The following is an 18,436-nucleotide window of genomic DNA, read 5'->3' as shown; positions in this document are numbered from 1 at the left end:
GACAGACAGACAGAGATAGAGAGAGACAGATAGAGGCAGAGACAGACAGAGATAGAGACAGAGACAGACAGACAGAGACAGAGACAGATAGAGACAGAGACAGAGGCAGAGACAGATGGAGACAAAGTGACAGAGACAGAGGCAGAAAGACAGAGGCAGTGAGAGAGAGACAGAGACACAGAGAGATATTGGACAAGAGAGATAGAGGCAGAAAGATTGACAGGGACAGAGATTAATATAGACATACATAGAGAGAGACAGAGACACAGAGATAGAAATATCAACAGAGAGATGGAGAGACAGAGATACAGAGACAGAGACATAGAGACACAGAGAGGTCCACACAGCCAGATGCATGGGTATCCTGGGAAAATCCTTTGCATTCTCTGAATCTGGTAGGGAATTCTAAGAAGTTCCTGCTTACTTTGTTGGGGGATTATGGGAGAGAAGGGGATGGGGAGCCAGGTCAAGGAGAGGAGGGGGTAGCTGGCCCCATCCTTGGAGGGCCGGCTTCCCAGGTTAGTAGTCAGGAACCACCGGGGTCACCAGCTTAAGGTCAGCTGGAGCAGCTGTCTTGCGATTGACCTTTGCGCTTGGGTTGCCAGCCTGAGATGCCCTGGCAACGAGAAGGACGTTTAGAGCGTGAGCTTCCTGAAGGCCGGGGCCCCTCCGGGATCCTGTCGGGTGACTCTCAGAGCAGGCACTCAAGTGCTTGTGGATTGACTGATCTCAGTGCAGGGGAGAAGCTGCAGGGGAACTGATCTTGATGGAGGACTTTAAGTGGTTGAATGTAAATCTCTCAAAGGTCACCTCCCCAGGAAAGGACCTCAGACGTTATCTGGCCAAAGGGGACATAGATTTAGGGGCAGAGGGAGCCCAGATCCTACAGTTTTTACAAAGGCAGGAAAGAGAGGAGAAGGGATTGGGACATGACCCTCCGAGGTCACCGGCCCTCAGGAGCCACCTAGTTCAGCTCCCTCCTTTTGCAGTGGAGGAAACTGAGGCACAGGGTGATGAAGTGCCTTGCACATTGGCAGTGACAGGGACAGGACTTGACCCGCATCCTTTTGTACCCAATGCAAGGATTTATTTTCCTTCCCCAACTGTGTCCTGCTGATTGAAGCATGAGATGGTCCTCCACGACAGGATTTCGTGCTTCACTGGGTGGTCCAGGCGACCCCCGTCAGAGAGGTTTGGAGGAGGGAGAGGTCGGTGAAAATGAGGTCAAGGTGGAGAAGACAGGACTTGGGCTGGTTCCTGGACCTCCGTGCTCCCGTCTTTCTGAGCGTTTCAGGTGTTATTTGGGTCACAGCCAGGCTGCCCCAAGATACCTCTGCTGACATGATTCATGAGGAGGGCAATCAGGGACAGCCTGTGGGGAGCCTCTCTGCCCTCCCAGAAGCTGACAGCGTGGTGTTCGCTGGGAATGAGAATGATCCCAGATCCAAATGCAATGGATTTTGTGCATGAGTGAGGGTGGGTGGAGAACTAGGGACAGAGATTGATTTGGGATGCTTCCATCCGCTTTGCTTAGTCATCTGCCAAGAACAGACAGGACAGAGTGAATTCAGGCAAAATCAAATGACCAATATGGCAGATAGACTCTGGGCAGGCAGTCTGGGAGGTGGATGGGGCTGTACATAGAGCCAGGAAGAAGCCCTGAGTTCAAATCCTGCCTCCCCCGTTATTTGTGTGAATCTCGCTGAAGTTCAATTTTCTCATCTTTAAAGTAAGGGGGCAGGACCTCTTGATTGGAGTCTCTTCTATATTTAAGGCTATGGCGAAGTCGCCCAACCTCACGGAGTCTGTTTCCTCATCTAAAATGGGGGAACGCTCCTGAAAGGACCCACTTTTCAGAGCTGTTTTGATGAAGGAGCGTTTGATCAACCTTGAAGCTCCAGGATGGGAGCTATTCACATGATTAGTCTGGGCTGGGAGCAGCCATGCCACCAGCTGCTGAGGGAGCCACTGGGACTGAGCCCTGGACCCATGATTAATGATTATGACTGGTTCCTTCATTTGGGTCAGACCATGATTTGCTCAACCAAAAAGAGAATTGATTTTGCTTTTCTTGGTGGCAATAAAGGGACTCAGTCCTTCATTCTGGGGAGAGATGAACAAACTGAACATTGATAAAGAGTGAATGTAAAAAAAAAAGATCAGGGGGTCTATAAATTTGTTTATGTATCTCTATATAATTAAAAATAATATTTAAAATAAAATCTCTTAAATAATAATGCATTAAAACCAAATTCAGATAGATGCCTGTCTTGCTCCATCAAAAAGAGAATTGATTTTGATTTTCTTGGTGGCAATTAGGGAACTCAGTCCTTTATTCTAGGGAGAGATGAACAAACTGAACATTGATGAAGAGTGAATGTGGAAAAAAAGATCAGGGGGTCTATAAATTTGTTTATGTATCTCTATATAATTAAAAATAATATTTAAAATAAAATCTCTTAAATAATAATGCATTAAAACCAAATTCAGATAGATACCTGTCTTGCTCCACCAAAAAGAGAATTGATTTTGCTTTTCTTGGTGGCAATAAGGGGACTCAGTCCTTTATTGTAGGGAGAGATGAACAAACTGAACATTGATGAAGAGTGAATGTGGAAAAAAAGATCAGGGGGTCTATAAATTTGTTTATGTATCTCTATATAATTAAAATAATATTTAAAATAAAATCTCTTAAATAATAATGCATTAAAACCAAATTCAGATAGATACCTGTCTTGCTCCACCAAAAAGAGAATTGATTTTGCTTTTCTTGGTGGCAATAAGGGGACTCAGTCCTTTATTCTAGGGAGAGATGAACAAACTGAACATTGATGAAGAGTGAATGTGGAAAAAAAAGATCAGGGGTCTATAAACTTGTTTATATATCTTTATGTTACATACGTATAATTAAAATAACATTTAAAATAAAATCTATTAAAATAATAATACATTAAAAACAAGTTCAGATAGATAAACTGTTTTGCTCCACCAAAAAGAACTGATTTTGCTTTTCTTTGGTGGCAATAAGGGGACTCAGTCCTTTATTCTAGGGAGAGATGAACAAACTGAACATTGATGAAGAGTAAACGTGAAAAAAAAGATCAGGGGATCTATAAATTTGTTTATGTATGTCTATATAATTAAAAATAACATTTAAAATAAAATCTATAAAATAATAATATATTAAAACCAAATTCAGATAGATACCTGTTTTGCTTCACCAAAAAGAGAACTGATTTGCTTTAATTAATTAGGGGACTCAGTCCTTTATTGTAGGGAGAGATGAACAAACTGAACACTGATGAAGAGTGAATGTGAAAAAAAAAAGATCAGGGGGGGTCTATAAACTTATTTATATATCCCTATATTATGTACACATAATTAAAAATAACATTTAAAATAAAATCTGTTAAAATAATAATGTATTAAAAACAAGTTCAGATAGATATTTCAATAGAATTGTTTCCTTTGTAATTAAGCTATTTTATTTTATGTACTTAAAACAATTATTCTGAAAAGGGACATATCCATAGACTTAATCGAATTGTCAAAATATTGGCCCATAATACAAAAATGGGACATCTAGAGCAAAATTTGGAAATGGATTGATCGTTCCTATGGATTAGCTCTGGCCTCTGATGGTCTAAAGTCTTTACATACATATTGACCTCATATGTAGATTGTAAGTTTCTTGAGGGCAAAGACCATTTCCTCCACACAACCCATTAATGGCAATTAAGGGCAAGTACTTAATCAATGCTGATTTATTCGCTCTTGAGTCCATCTACTTAATTGGGACTTGTCACTCCTGAAATAGGCTTTCAGTCTTTTGGAGGTCAATTTGGGTGAAAGATTTGCGAGCCATCCTTTATTACAAAGGACAAAAAGAAGGAAGAACAGTTGCTTTTCAGTTGTACCTAACTCTTTGTGACTTTTTGGGGTTTTCTTGGCAAAAATATTGGAGTGTTTGCCATTTCCTTCTCCAGCTTATTTTATAGATGAGGAAACTGAGGTAAAGAGGGTTAAGTAACTTGCCCAGAATCAAAGCTAGTAAGTGTCTGAGGCAGGATTCCCGAGTCCAGGCTTGGAGTCTATGCTCTATGGTACCACTTGCCCCAATAATTGTGGTTCAACAAAACCATATTAACCGAGTTTGACATATGCGACCCCCTTGCCCCTCCCTTCTGAAAAGGAGAAAGTGGGGTGCTATCTCATCTCTCTTATTTGGAGCTGGGTTTGCTCATGTTACCTTTACCACCTTTGACTTTGACATTCATCTCTGACCTTTCCGTTGATGTCATCGTTAGGTGGATCACTTTCTTGGTTGTCACATCTCCTTTCCTGAGGTGCTCATGCCCGACTCGCCCTCTCTGAAGGCCTTCCTTTCTCTCTGCTCCACCTTTGCCTCCTCAGCCCCATCCCCAACTGCAGCCTAATTAAAGTGTCAGAAGTCTGCTCCCCCAAAGTGAAGGATGAGGCGAGGAGCCTCTTACCGGGAACAATTAGCTCTCGGCAGAGACATTCGGTGGAGGCTCGTTGAAGCATCGCCCAGTGAGCTCCATTCATCCTCATGACAAAGATTGTAATAGGAGTCGGGAATTATATACCAGTGTAACATGTTCTCATTACAGGCCCTGGATCACAATCAGCCTGACCCTTCAGAGGCTGGGATTAGCTCTGTTAACGTGGTCGATAAGAAGGCCGGGCACTGGGGAATGTCCATGCACATCCTGCTGGCCACAAACAACTTCATTTTCTCGGGTGGATGTTCGAGCCGGCCATTCATCCTGGGTGCCATGTTGGAGCTTAGGATTTTGTAGACTCACAGATGGAGATCTTAGAGATCTCCTAGTGCGACCCCAATGAGGAAAGCCCAGGTCAGAGAGATCCAAGTTATCTGCCTGCGGTTGCACATCTAGTACCCGGGACTTGCACCCAGGTCTTCTGGTGTTCTTTCTGGCGTACTCCATTTTTAAATTTGGGGGTCTACAGGGGTCAAAGAGTGTTAACTCTGATGTTGAAGGTCTAGTGCCTGACACATAGTAAGTGCTAAATAAATGCCTGTTGAGTATTTGATGGATCATTCTCTACACCAGGGCTTCTCAAACTACGGCCCATGGACCAGATGCAGCCTCTGAGGACATTTATGGGGCCCGCCGTGTTATGGCAAATGGGCCGAGGGGTGGAGACAGAGGGTGAACTTTTGTTTTTACTCTAGTCCGGCCTCCAACAGTCTGAGGGACCATGAACTGGCCCCTATTTAAAAAGTTTGAGGACCACTGCTCTACACATTGAGCCATCTCCTTTGGAATCGGGCTTCCTGAACTTTGTAGCATTACAGACTGTGAGAGTTGGGAAGGGCTTTCAGAGCCCCTCATTTTATAGATGGGGAAACTGAGGCCCAAGGAAATTAACTCACCAGTAGTTACACACATGAACAGTAAGTTCATGAAGTGGTCTTCCTGGCCTTCAATGGGCATATATTCAACGGCATCTCTGCATCTAAGTAAATACCAACTCATGGTCAAATGGGGAAAGTGCCCCAAGCAACCATCCTTCCTGGAGCCTAGATTTAGAACAGAAAGGACTGGAGAAATCACTGAGTCAGACCTCTTTACAGAAGAGGAAATAGAGCTGGTAAGGCTTGAATTGGACCCATTTTTAGTACACTCTTCCTCCTAGATTTTATTTAAATGGCACATATCCCTATTAGCCGCCCGTTTCCCTCCCCTATTCTTGGTGGCTCAATGATATATTTCTCCCTTCCCCTTCTTCCTTTGCCCCCTTCTCCCCTCATCTGAGATCTTTCCACTGTACAGCAGAGACTGCGTTTTTGAAAGGCAGGAGGGGCCTAATCACCTGGTTCAGTGGACAGTGCAGGGCATTTTCATATCTATTTTACAGATGAGAGATGTTGTTTATGGCCCCCCAGCTAGGAAGAGATGGGGCAGACCCAAAGATCTGAACTTGCAGAGGCAAGGTGTACCCCCCACCCGGGATAACGCCCTGGGACCATTCCTGAGCTAGCCACGGAGAGCCGGAGCAAAGTGCCAGTACATGGCCCGGCATCGTTTCCCCTGATTTTGTTGTCTCATCAGTGAAAACTACATTTGACGAGGCTTATTAAAGAGACAACATTATTGCAGAGTGATTTAAGTGCCTCATTTGGGGACAAGGGAACAGGAGCTGAGAAGCAGCCAGGGCAGCTGGCTATAAATATTCCCCCAGCGTGTGGATAAAATCTTCCTTCTAAGGCAAAGCGGCTGCTTTCATTTTCATTTAAAAAACAAAACAGGCTTTGCTCCCCCTTCCTCTTAGCTCCAAAGCCTGGCTGGCAGTATTGCCTCTGTGTGTGTGTGTGTGTGTGTGTGTGCGTACTTCAGGATGTACTGGGAAGCCACACTGAGTCCTTAGTTACTGCAGAGAACAGGGTCCGTGCCCGCAGATCCTTCCAGCTCATTAGCCTGAATGATTCCCCACCTCTAAGGAGAAGCCATCAGGACGGAATGGGAACATCGGATTTAGGACAGAAAATTCGTTAGCAAAGGAAACTGGGAGAAAGATGTTGGTGTGACTTTGAAAAAGTCAGGGGCGGCACCTGGCCCAGGGTAAATGCTCCTATTTCATGGAAAGCTGGAACTGGAAGGAACTTTAGGGAATGTCAAAGTAGGAGGGAGTTTAGCCCATAGAACACAAGGTCAGAGTGAGGAGAGAACTTAGAACAAGGAATGTGGAACATTAGAACGGGAGGGATATTAGAACAAGGAATGTGGAATGTTAGAATGGGAGGGATGTTAGAACAAAGAATGTGAAATGTCAAAGTGGGAGAGATATTAGAACAAGGGATGTGGAATGTTAGAACGGGCGGGATGTTAGAACAAGGAATGTGGAACGTTAGAATGGGAGGGATATTAGAACAAAGAATGTAGAATGTTAGAACGGGAGGGATATTAGAACAAGGAATGTGGAACATTAGAACGGGAGGGATATTAGAACAAGGGATGTGGAACGTTAGAACGGGAGGGATATTAGAACAAGGAATGTGGAACGTTAGAACGGGAGGGATATTAGAACAAGGAATGTGGAACGTTAGAACGGGAGGGATATTAGAACAAGGAATGTGGAACGTTAGAATGGGAGGGATATTAGAACAAAGAATGTAGAATGTTAGAATGGGAGGGATATTAGAACAAGGAATGTGGAACGTTAGAACGGGAGGGATGTTAGAACAAGAAATGTGAAATGTCAAAGTGGGAGAGATATTAGAACAAGGAATGTGGAATAGAGTGGAAGGAATATTAAAAAAAAAAAGGAACGTGGAATATCAGAGTAGGGAGAATATTAGAACAAGGAATGTGAAATGTCAGAGTGGGAAGGATCTTAGAACTCAATGTTAGACCCTAGGAGGAGATTTAGAACATAGAACACAGAATGTCAGAGGTGGAAGGGCCCTTATCACAGGGAACATAGAACATCAGTACTGAGGAGGGCCTTAGAACATAGAACAGTGTCAGGATGGTGAAGTGGAAGAGCACTCATCTTCTTGCCCCTTCGTTCTTGTGCTGATGTCCCGTTGATTCTCTGACCTTGCTCTTCTTCCTCCCAAACTGAGAGCAGCACAGTTTGAAATGTAGCTTTAAGCCTAATTCTGGTCTCCGGTTCTGAGTTTCTGGTCCTCTGCTGTAGAAATGAAGGGGGTGGGGCTTACACTAAGTATCCCTCCAGGTCCAACTGAAGAGGAAAAGGAACTGCAGGGTGGGGAGGTGACAAAGTCATTCAGCTGAGCAGCCAGTTTCAGAGCAAACCCAGAACCCAATCTGATGACCCTTTTCTACTGTCTTTGTGAATCATCCAATCAGACATGTTGGGGCGGACAGCCCAGAAACCCACTTGTCCCCAGATCAGTTCTGTCCTTTGACAGACGAGGGGCACAATGGCTGCTTCAGAGATGTTTACCTAGCCATGTCAATGGCTGGGGCCAGTAGACTTAGTGTCTTGCTTTATAGACCAGCTCTTCCCACCATACAATACTACCTCTCTTAAAAGAAATTAGCCCCATGGATCGGAACCAAGCCCAATGTTTTTGCCCATGAGCTGAGGAGCCCTGCGCCCGGTGGATCTCACGGCAGGAGAGAAAATCCAGGGGCGGCCTTGGAAATCCGCCCAAGCCATCGACACCCGGAGGCTCCGGCAGCTGATGGCTGGGACGTAGGGGGGAGATTTGTTCTAAGTCTCCGCAAAATCCTGAGTAAACTCCTGGGTCAGCTGCAGGGACGCCGTGACCTGAGATTCATATCCTGCACAAACAATGCCCAAGGAAGCCATGCTTGTATTATAATGATTTGATTTCTTTTTTCTCTGTTAATGCTAATAAGACGGAAGCGCTTCTCTGATGTCTCCCTTTGGGGGAAGGCGCCCCTGTCTCATTAGAACAAACACTACTCTTCCACTGAGCCCTCCACAATCTGCCTCTTAGATACCTTTCCAATGAAACTTAGGAGCACTTCTTGGGAAAAATGAAAAGTTATTAATAATGATAATAATAATGGCCAACAGTGCTTTTTACAAATATGTCATTTGATCTTTACAAAAAGTAAAGAAGGCAGGTCCTTCTATGATTCATATTTTACAGATGAGGAAATTAAGGCAAAGGACTTGTCCAAGGTCTTGTAGCTAGTATGTGTCTGAGATTGGATTTGAACTCAGATTCTCCTGACCCAAGGCCTGGGGCTCTAATCACGACAACATCTACTATCAGAACTGTATTTGACATTTGGTTAAATTTTTGAAATTAGGTCCCAGAAGGCAATTCATTGACCAAGATCACATAATAAATTTCTTCCGTTTCTGTTAAAAACCTCTTAGGGCAGGGCTTTTCCCACTTACTACGCCTTTTTGCCTGTGAAATTTTTATATGGTTCTTAACATATAAGTAGATGAAAAAATAGACAAATCAAAGCTTTTCGGATAATAAATCATAATTTCATGATCTTCACTTTCAAGGTTGCAACCCACAGTTAAAGAAGCTTTGTCTTGGAGGACCCAGTTCCTTGAAAAGATTAATTATCAACACTTCTGAAATTCCTACTAAACAGGGCAGGAGTCCCACAAATATTAGACAAAGCCTCCCTTGACCACTCTGTACTATTTGTCCTTGCACAAACACAGCTTTGTTCTTTTGGCCTGGATTTATGACTTGGGATAGGAGAACCTCCCTTCTTAGTATAGACCTGCAACTTAAGGGCTCTAATTTTGGGGGCTAGTCAAGGATGTGAAATGGCTTGGCTAGGGTCACCTCATCAGTCCATGTCAGAGGTAAGCCCGGAACCTTGGTCTTCCTGACCCTGAGACTAGCTCTTTAACCTTTAGTCAGGTAATTCCAAAATTCTACAGGCCTGGACTTCAATAAGCTCTTAACTATCCACCCATGACTGTGCATGATCCCTAAATGAAGTAAGCGTTGCTGGATAAATCCCCCCCCCCCCCCCTTGCAACTAATCTTGAATGCAAACAAAACAAAACAAAACAAAAACTCTATGAAGCCTGACTGAGCCAGTGATAAATGGCTGGCCTGGGAGGGAACCTTCAATTTAGCCCCAGAGTCCCCCCCCCATCATCGGGGGTACTCTAAGCAATCACTTCTATTTTCTGTACCCCAGCTTCTCCCTCTGTGAGAGAGAAGGCTAGAGCAGATTGTGTGCAAGGTCCCTCCTGGCTGTAATATTCTGCAATTATGAACCTTGATTCCTGCATCCCTCTGAGCTCATCCAGAGGCCCTCGGTTATCATCGCTGCTTAATGCGAGAAGCGGCCCTTCCGGTTTGGTCAAATAGCATGTGAAACCTGCCCATCCGATCGTTGCAGGCTAATTGGGCCTCAAGAAATCTGCAAGAACAATTCCCCCGTTTAAAAACAAAGCGCTTCCAGCTCATTTAATTTGCTGTAATTTTGCAGTTCTCCCAGTCTCTCTCCCGGGATGGTGTGTCCCCTTATTATCCCACAACACACTGCGACCCATCCCTGCATTCAGGAAGCTCACTCCCAATGCACTTGCAGAGCAAGGGGAAGCCGTAGAAAGTCCACGAAAGTCAAGGTCACTTGCCTCTGTTTCTTTTCGGAAGCCCTTCAGAATGGGAAAGTGTGTGGGGGGAGATTCCCTACCTCCTTTTTGGCTCAGTTTGTGTTCACTCTGCAACTTGAAATTAATGCTTTAAATTAATTTTGTGCTCCCGTTGCTCAGGCTGATTAGCACAAATTAAATTTCACGCTAATTGGCCAAAGCAGATAGAACACAATACAGAAGTCTTTGATTAATGCTGATTTGCAGGAGGAGGAGGGGAAACAGAGGGAGAAGATTTGGGCGTTTTCCTTGATACACAAGACTTACCCCATGTTTTCAGTGGGAATGATCACGGTTTAATTACAGATACCCGTGTTGATCCCTATGAGAAAGTGAAGTTACCTGGAGCTGAGCTTTCCTGTGGGATCTGGACCTGGCCAATATGGTTCCAGCATCCTGGAGGGTCACTGTGGGATTCAGAGCTTGGGATGATCCTTGGAGGACAGATAGTCTAACTCAGTGGTCCTCAAACTTTTTAAATAGGGGCCAGTTCACTGTCCCTCAGATTGTTGGAGGGCTGGACTATAATAAAAAAAAGCTCACCCTCTGTCTCCGCCCCTTAGCCCATTTGTTATAGGCGGGCCGCACAAACGTCCTCAGCAAGCCACATGTGGCCCATGGGCCGTAGTTTGAGAACCCCTGCAGTCTAACGCTTTAATTTACAAAGGAGGCAGCCAAGGTCTAGCACAGAGAAGTGCCTTGTACAAGATCCCCCTTATGACTGATAAGCATCTTTATTTCCTTCCCATTTTACAGCTTATACATTGTCCTAACGGCCGCCCGGTAGAATGGGGAACCCAAGGATTGTTATACCCATTTTGTAGATGATGAAGCCGAGATTCAAAGAGCTTATTGGAGTTTCCAAGGATATGTCACATAGCCAATCAGCAGCTGAGTCAGCAGCCTTTGTACCCCAAATTTAGCGTTTTTCCCATTTCACTGGTGAAACACAGGTGTATTATGAAGGATCATTTTCCTAATGGATCAGCTATGGCAACTGACATTGACCCTTAGACCTATGAGAAATAGGGACCAGACATGTGGTTTCATGGGTACAAATGGGAAAACTGTTGCTGCCTTCTCTGCGTCTTCAAGAGTGGGGTTAAGTGGCTCGCCCTGGATCACACGGCTAGCACGTGTCGGTTGTCAGCCTTGAATCCATATCTTATTGGATTTGATGCAGGCTCTCTGTTCACTGTTCTATATTCCCTCCTTATGCCTATAACTTGAGGAGGAAAAAAAAGATAATAGACTGAAAGTAATCGAGCTGTGGTCCCCAAAGCAATCCAATGACTACAGCTCTCGGTATTCATTTCTTTTGGATTTATTTTCTCTTCCCCTAAGTAGAATAAAAGGAAGAATGTTTTCATCTTTGTCTTTGTATACCTAATGTCTCGCTTTCCCAAAATGATTGTTCTTAATGCTTATTAAATTGGATTGCAATTGTTGAATTCTGTTTTGCAAATCAAATCAAATGAGATAATGTTTGTAAAGCACTTAACACAGTGCCTGGCACATAGTTGGTGGTTAACACTTGTTCCTTCTCCCCTTCTCTGCTGATGGGAACCTATAAACAATGTTGTAATTGAGAGAGTGGCTGGGACTTTCTCTCAGGCTCCTGCAGAGGAGGTAAGAAGGGGGCCTTTGTCAACATCAGAGAGTCTGAGCAGGGATTTGTGCAATGGGGAATGCACTTGGGTTCATTTGAATAAAGGTGTAGACAACACGTTCATAAAGTGGGCAGGTGGCAGAAATCCGAGAAGTGAATTTAGTACATCAGAATCAGGAATCAAAAAGATCTTGGCACAGTAGAGTATTGGACAAATCATAAGATCATTGATTTAGAGCAGAAAAAAAAATAAGCAATGGTTTAATGACCTTAGAAGTTATTAGATTGATTGCCTCATTTAGCAGTCAATACAATTTAATTGAGATAAATGTAAAGTCTTGCACTTTGGTGCAAAAAGTCAATTGAGGATTGTAGAGGATTAAGAAAGCCAAGTTAAAGAGTTTGTTTTGTACTTCTCTCTCTTTTCCCCTTTCTCTTTTTCCTCCTTTTCTTCCTTCTTACCTTTTTTCCTTCCTTCCTTCCTTCCTTCCTTCCTTCCTTCCTTCCTTCCTTCCTTCCTTCCTTCCTTCCTTCCTTCCTTCCTTCCTTCCTTCCTTCCTTCCTTCTTTCCTTCCTGCTTTTCCTTCTTTTCTTCCCTCTTTTTTCCTTCCTTCCTTCCTTCCTTCCTTCCTTCCTTCCTTCCTTCCTTCCTTCCTTCCTTCCTTCCTTCCTTCCTTCCTTCCTTCCTTCCTTCCTTCCTTCCTTCCTTCCTTCCTTCCTTCCTTCCTTCCTGCTTTTCCTTCTTTTCTTCCCTCTTTTTTCCTTTCCTTCCTTGACAAAAGAAACATTTTAAAAGGGGCATATTTCAGCTCAGATTAGGAAACAATTTCTAAAAATGAGAGCTCTAATAAATACACAGAACCATCTCTCTCTTGCTGGAAGGGCTGCCTGCTCACTTCTTGGGGATGTTGAAGAGGAGTTGGATTCGCTGGCCTCCGAGCTTCCTTCTGGCTCTGACAGCCTGTGAATCTGTGACTGGCTCTACTTGGTCCCAGTGGACAACAGAGTCAGAAACGTTGGGTGGAGGTTATAAAGAGCATATTGAGTCTTGATGTCAGGGAAAACTCCCAAATAATGAGAGCTGCTAAGGAATAGAGGAAATAAGCTGGGGAAATAGGAAGAGAGTTCACAGAACCAAGCACCGGGCTCAGCACAGCAGCATCTCATTACTCCCCGTGGCCCCAGCACCATTGCCAACCTCAGGCCAGAGGCCTCCTGCCTTGATTGTGCCTCCAAAGAGACAGCATGGGGCTGCTCTTGTTCACATTAAGACGACCTGTGTACAATCCTGGTCAACATAATTAGTGTCACAGTTAGACTGGTTCTCTTTCATTTAGAAATAACTGGGAGGCCATGAGGTCTGGGGAATTAACTTTTACAAGGTGGCGGGAGGTGGGGAGGTTGGCAGCACTCTGATTGTTTCAAGGGTTTGTGAGCTCTATAGAGACATGTGCCAGGACATTGAGGGCCTTGCCATATTCGGATTTTCCTCCCTCCCTCTCCCCTTCCCAATTCTTCAAATGCCTCCCTCGGTTTACATAAATCCCTGTCTTTTCTCTAAATGTGTTTTGGGCAGGGAAGGGGACATAGAGATCCACAATTACTTTGATCTCAAGAGATCATTGCTGGGGACAGGCCTTAGAGGTCATCCCTTCGAAGCTCTAGGACCAGATGACATCTCCTTGTCCTCTGTCCTAGCCAGAGCACATTTTCAGTACCGAGTTCAGCTCTGCGAGTCACAGACCCATAAGTTAGGGTGTGTCCAGAAGAAAACTTCCAGGGTGGTCCATCCCACGTGAAAGAACTTGGGTATCGAACTTGGAGAAGACAAGACTCAGGGGAGGACATGATGGTCATCTTCAAGCCTTTGGGAGGTGGCCATGTGGGAGAGGGATTGTTTTTAAAGAGGAAGATTTCAGGTCTGTTTAAAACAATACTTCGGACAATTGGAGCTGTTTCAAATTGGGATGGGCTGTTTCAGGAGGTAGGAAACTGCCTCTTCGAGGAGGCTTTGAATCAAACACCGGTTATTCACAGGGCACAGATATTGTAGAAATTCTAAATTTTTTATGCAGGTAAAAGTTGGATAAAATACCTTCTGAAGTCCCTTCTGGCTGATTCTATAATCGAGTCCATTTACAGAGGTGTCCAAGTGCATGTAGCAAGTTAGTAGCAGATACTACTTGAATGTAGGCCCTTTGAAGCTTTGTTTCTATTGCACTACCCTGGGTCCTGAAGAATGGGTAGAATTAGAAGGATAGTTGTTCTAGCAGTGATTTCAGGGCTTCTCTGGAGATCCTTTCTATAAAATCCTGAACTATTGTGTCCTCCACTCCACTTCTAGCTTCAGGACTTACATGTGCTGTCGTTTCAATGCATGTTTGTTTTCAATGTTCTCCACAGAGTTGCCAAAGTGATACATACCCCCAAAGCAAGATCTGACCCCATCCCTCCCCTCGAAAACCTTCTGGCCTCCCTAGCTTGGATCAGCCTCTTCTTGTAGCATTTCAAGCCCCTCATAGTAAAGCTCCAGCCTTCCAGATCACAGTTATTATGTGCTGAAACCCACCATGTGTTCGTATTTCCAGAAAAACTGGCTCATTTATGGTTTGGCAAATGTGAGATTGCATTGCCTGTATCCATGGCACACACTCTCCCCATCTCTGGAAGGAACTTGCTCTTCACCAGCACTTTTCAGAACCACTAGCTCCCTTCAAAGCTCAGCTTATGGGCTAGCCCCTGCAAAAGGTGATTCCTGATCCTCCCAATGGCTACTCTCCCTCCTCTCTGCAAAAATGACCGTGTATTTGATTTGAAGATTTATTATTTCATGTATTTCCATTTATTTCACGTGGTCATGTTTACGTATTCTTTCTTCCAATAACATATCATCTCCTTGAGGACAGGTATGGTCTTCCTTTTTATATTTTGGAGTTAAGAGAATCTTAGGCACATAGTAGGTGTTTAATAAATGCTTGTTGATTGGTTGGTGAATAGGGGTGATTTTGATTCATTTTTTACCTCTGACACTAGCTACGTGAGCCGCAGCAAATCACAGTTAACACTGTTACTCTTATCTAATCTCTCAGTTCTCACTTCACTTTGCATCCCTTCACAGAAGCCTTTCATGTTTTTCTGAAACCCTCCTCCTCCTCCTTTCTTGTAGCACAATAGTATCCATCACCATCACAGGACATAACTTGTTCAGCCAACTGATGAACATTCCCTCTATTTCCATTTCCAATTCTTTATCATCACAAAAAGATCTACCATAATTTTTTTGGAACATATAGGTCCTTTTCCCTTTCAAATAATCTCTTTGGGGTTAGGGACTAGTCATGGTATCGTCAGATCAAAGGGTAAGATTGTTCTGCAGAGTAGTTGGATCAGTTCACTACTCCACCAACCTCTTGGGGGGATGATCCCTCCATAATTGACTCCCACCCATTCTCTCTTTCTATGTAAACACCTTCTCACTGCCCTCACCATGTCAATATGCTTAGGATACATGTATCAGCTTCCCATACAGGACTGTAAGCGCTTTAACTTTATGGAGAATCTTATTATTATTCTTTCACATTTACCTTTCTTTGCTACTCTTGAGGCTTCTTTTAAAATATAAACCTATTTAGCTCTAATCTTTTTATCTGGAATGCTTGAAAATCTTCTTAAATTTCAATACTCAGTTTGTGTGTGTGTGTGTGTGTGTGGGTGTGTGTGTGTGTGTGTGTGTGTAGGGATATTTGGAAACTGGGTGCATTTTTATGGGCCGTCATCCTCTCTCTCTCTGGACTCTCCCCCAGATTGCCGACCTGACCACTGAGCTCTCTGATGAGCGCTTCAAAGGAGAAGTGGCCTGCCGGGTTCTAGAGAATGAGCGGGCCGAGCGTCTGCGGGCCTCTAGAGAGATCCAGGAGCTGAAGGTGGGTGTCTCCAAGGAGCAGCAGCGGGGCTGGGGCTGGGCACCTGGGCTTAGCATCTGGGGGAGGGCAGGAAGACACAAAATTCTCCAAGAGACAGAGAAACAGAGAAGAGGAGAGAGAGACACACACTGAGAGTCAGAGACAGAGACGCCCAGAAAGACATGAGACAAATGGAGAGAGAGAGAGAGAGAGAGAGAGAGAGAGAGAGAGAGAGAGAGAGAGAGAGAGAGAGAGAGAGAAGAGGGAGGAGAGAGAGATACAGAGAGAGAGAGAGAGAGAGAGAGAGAGAGAGAGAGAGAGAGAGAGAGAGAGAAGAGGGAGGAGAGAGAGATACAGAGAGAGAGAGAGAGAGAGAGAGAGAGAGAGAAGAGGGAGGAGAGAGAGATACAGAGAGAGAGAGAGAGAGAGAGAGAGAGAGAGAGAGAGAGAGAGAGAGAGAAGAGGGAGGAGAGAGAGATACAGAGAGAGAGAGAGAGAGAGAGAGAGAGAGAGAGAGAGAGAGAGAGAAGAGGGAGAGAGAGAGATACAGAGAGAGAGAGAGAGAGAGAGAGAAGAGAGAGAGAGAGAGAGAGAGAGAGAGAAGAGGGAGGAGAGAGAGATACAGAGAGAGAGAGAGAGAGAGAGAGAGAGAGAGAGAGAGAGAGAGAGAGAGAGAGAGAGAGAGAGAGGGAGAGGAAAAGGGGAGGGAGGGAAAGAGAGATTGACAGAGAGAAACACACAGACACAGAAAAAGAGAGATTCAGAAGATGAGAAAAAAAGGAAAAGAGACAGAGAAAGAGCGAGAAAGCCACACAGAGACATAAAAAAGCAACAGAGAGAGACAGAGACAGAAAGAGAGAAAAAGAGAATGAGGGGGGGGCAATGAGAGAATCTTTCACTGACAGAGAAGATTCTCGTTGTGGATGACTTGGGCAGGAGCGGCCGGCGGGCCCAGGCCATCTGCGCCTTCTGTCCAGCTGGGTTTTTATCTTGACACCTTTTCCCCTTTTAGAGTAAATATGAACAAGCGCAGAAGAGTCTGGGGTCCGTGGAGAAGCAGCTGGAGGAAGCCCAGCAGAAAATCGAATTGAGCCAAGAGGGGAAGCCTCCTTCTGGAGAAGGTGAGCGCCCCAGGAGTTCTCCCCACACGGCCCTTGTGGTGCCATCTCCTTTCTCCTCAGTCTCGGGTCTGGTTAAGGAGTCTTGGACCCCCCTCGGCTAGGACTCTGATGTCAGGACCAGGCCCTGTCCTCCCTGGACCCAGTGCCCTCCCCCACTCTGCTGACTCTCCAGACTGATGGATGGGCTGAGTGCCTCTGTGTGGCCATGGCCGCTCCCCTTCCTCATCTCAGGGAAGGAAGGAGGTGGAGTTTGGTGTCAGTTCGTGTCAGACCTGGGGGTCTCCCTTCAAACTAGAGCGAGGGAATCCTGCTCTAGTTATGTCAGGAGCCGAGGGAGGAGAGGGTGAGGATCCGCGTTCCAGTTTGTTCTCTTGTGCTTTTTCCTGCGGTCATCCCGAGGAAGCTTCCTGAGGTTCCTCAGCCAGTGGTCTCGGGTCCACTTGGCGTTGACGGCCCAAACAGCGGCACTTAGCAGCCCAGGACAGGAGCCCAGCGACTCCTTGTCCCTCTGGGGCCTGATTCAAAGCTAGGAAAGGGGACGAACACCCTGCACGATGGTCATGCTTCCAAAAGACCTTGGAGTGAATGGAATAAGATGGAATTGGAAAGGTGTTAAAATGGGGCCAGAGAACCATCTCCTCAGAGCTGGAGGGACCCTAGGCAGTGGCTCAGGGAAGCGACTTGCCGAGTTATTTCCCAGAGGTGGAATCCCAGAATCCCAGAATGCCCAACTTGGAAAGAACTTGTGTCCAACCCATATCTAGATAAGAGTGGTCTAGAGCACATCTGACTAGTGCATATCCAGCCTGGGCTCGAAGACCTCTGAGGGGAGGAAACTCCCCACTCCTGTCATTGTATGGAAAGCTTTCCCAGCATCCAGTCTGTGATGATTTTCCCATTTGTAAAATGTGGGAGTAGGAGTAGATGGGCTCAGGGCTCCTTCCAGCTCCACATCTGAGCTCTGGGGCCTCCGGATTCCAAAACTGGGCCTTTCCCCCATTCTTCACGAGCTCTGCTCCGGGTTCCACATCCTCTGAGCATGTGCCTTTCCCCCACAGCTGAGGACTGGCAGATGCGGTTTGACTGTGCACAGACAGAAATCGAGTTCCTCAGAAAGCGCCTCCTGATGTGTGAGGAGAGACTGGAAGCAGAATTGTCTGCCAGAAAGGAGCTGGAAGAGAAGGTGAGAGGAGGACGGGAAACTGCTGGTAAAGGGTGAATAAAGGGGATGTCAAAGCTGTGAGAGGGCTTAGAGCAGGGGATGTCAGGTCTGGGAGGGGGCTTAGAACAGGGGATGTCAGAGCTTGGAGGGAGCTTAGAACAGGGGATGTCAGAGCTGGGAGGGAGCTTAGAACAGGGGATGTCAGAGCTGGGAGGGAGCTTAGAACAGCGGATGTCAGAGCTGGGAGGGAGCTTAGAACAGGGGATGTCAGGGCTGGGAGGGGCCTGAGAACAGGGATGTCAGGTCTGGGAGGGAGCTTAGAACAGGGGATGTCAGAGCTGGGAGGGAGCTTAGAACAGGGGATGTCAGGGCTGGGAGGGGCCTGAGAACAGGGATGTCAGGTCTGGGAGGGGGCTTAGAACAGCGGATGTCAGAGCTGGGAGGGAGCTTAGAACAGCGGATGTCAGAGCTGGGAGGGAGCTTAGAACAGGGGATGTCAGAGCTGGGAGGGAGCTTAGAACAG

General features: G+C 45.5%; 1 protein-coding gene across 1 annotated transcript in view; it reads left to right on the top strand.

Moving 5' to 3' along the window:
- The window catches only part of MYO18B (myosin XVIIIB), a 358,263-nt gene that overhangs the window by 162,741 nt on the left and 177,086 nt on the right, over positions 1–18,436 (top strand). The window contains exons 26-28 of the mRNA XM_074295232.1: positions 15,532–15,651; positions 16,643–16,751; positions 17,810–17,934. Coding sequence (XP_074151333.1) covers positions 15,532–15,651; positions 16,643–16,751; positions 17,810–17,934 — 354 coding nt within the window. The remainder of the gene's footprint in view (positions 1–15,531; positions 15,652–16,642; positions 16,752–17,809; positions 17,935–18,436) is intronic.

Source organism: Sminthopsis crassicaudata, chromosome 1 (assembly GCF_048593235.1).
Source record: "Sminthopsis crassicaudata isolate SCR6 chromosome 1, ASM4859323v1, whole genome shotgun sequence".
NCBI classification, from domain to species: domain Eukaryota; kingdom Metazoa; phylum Chordata; class Mammalia; order Dasyuromorphia; family Dasyuridae; genus Sminthopsis; species Sminthopsis crassicaudata.
Note: the sequence above shows the minus strand (reverse complement) of the source record. Positions and strands in the feature narration are given on the sequence as shown.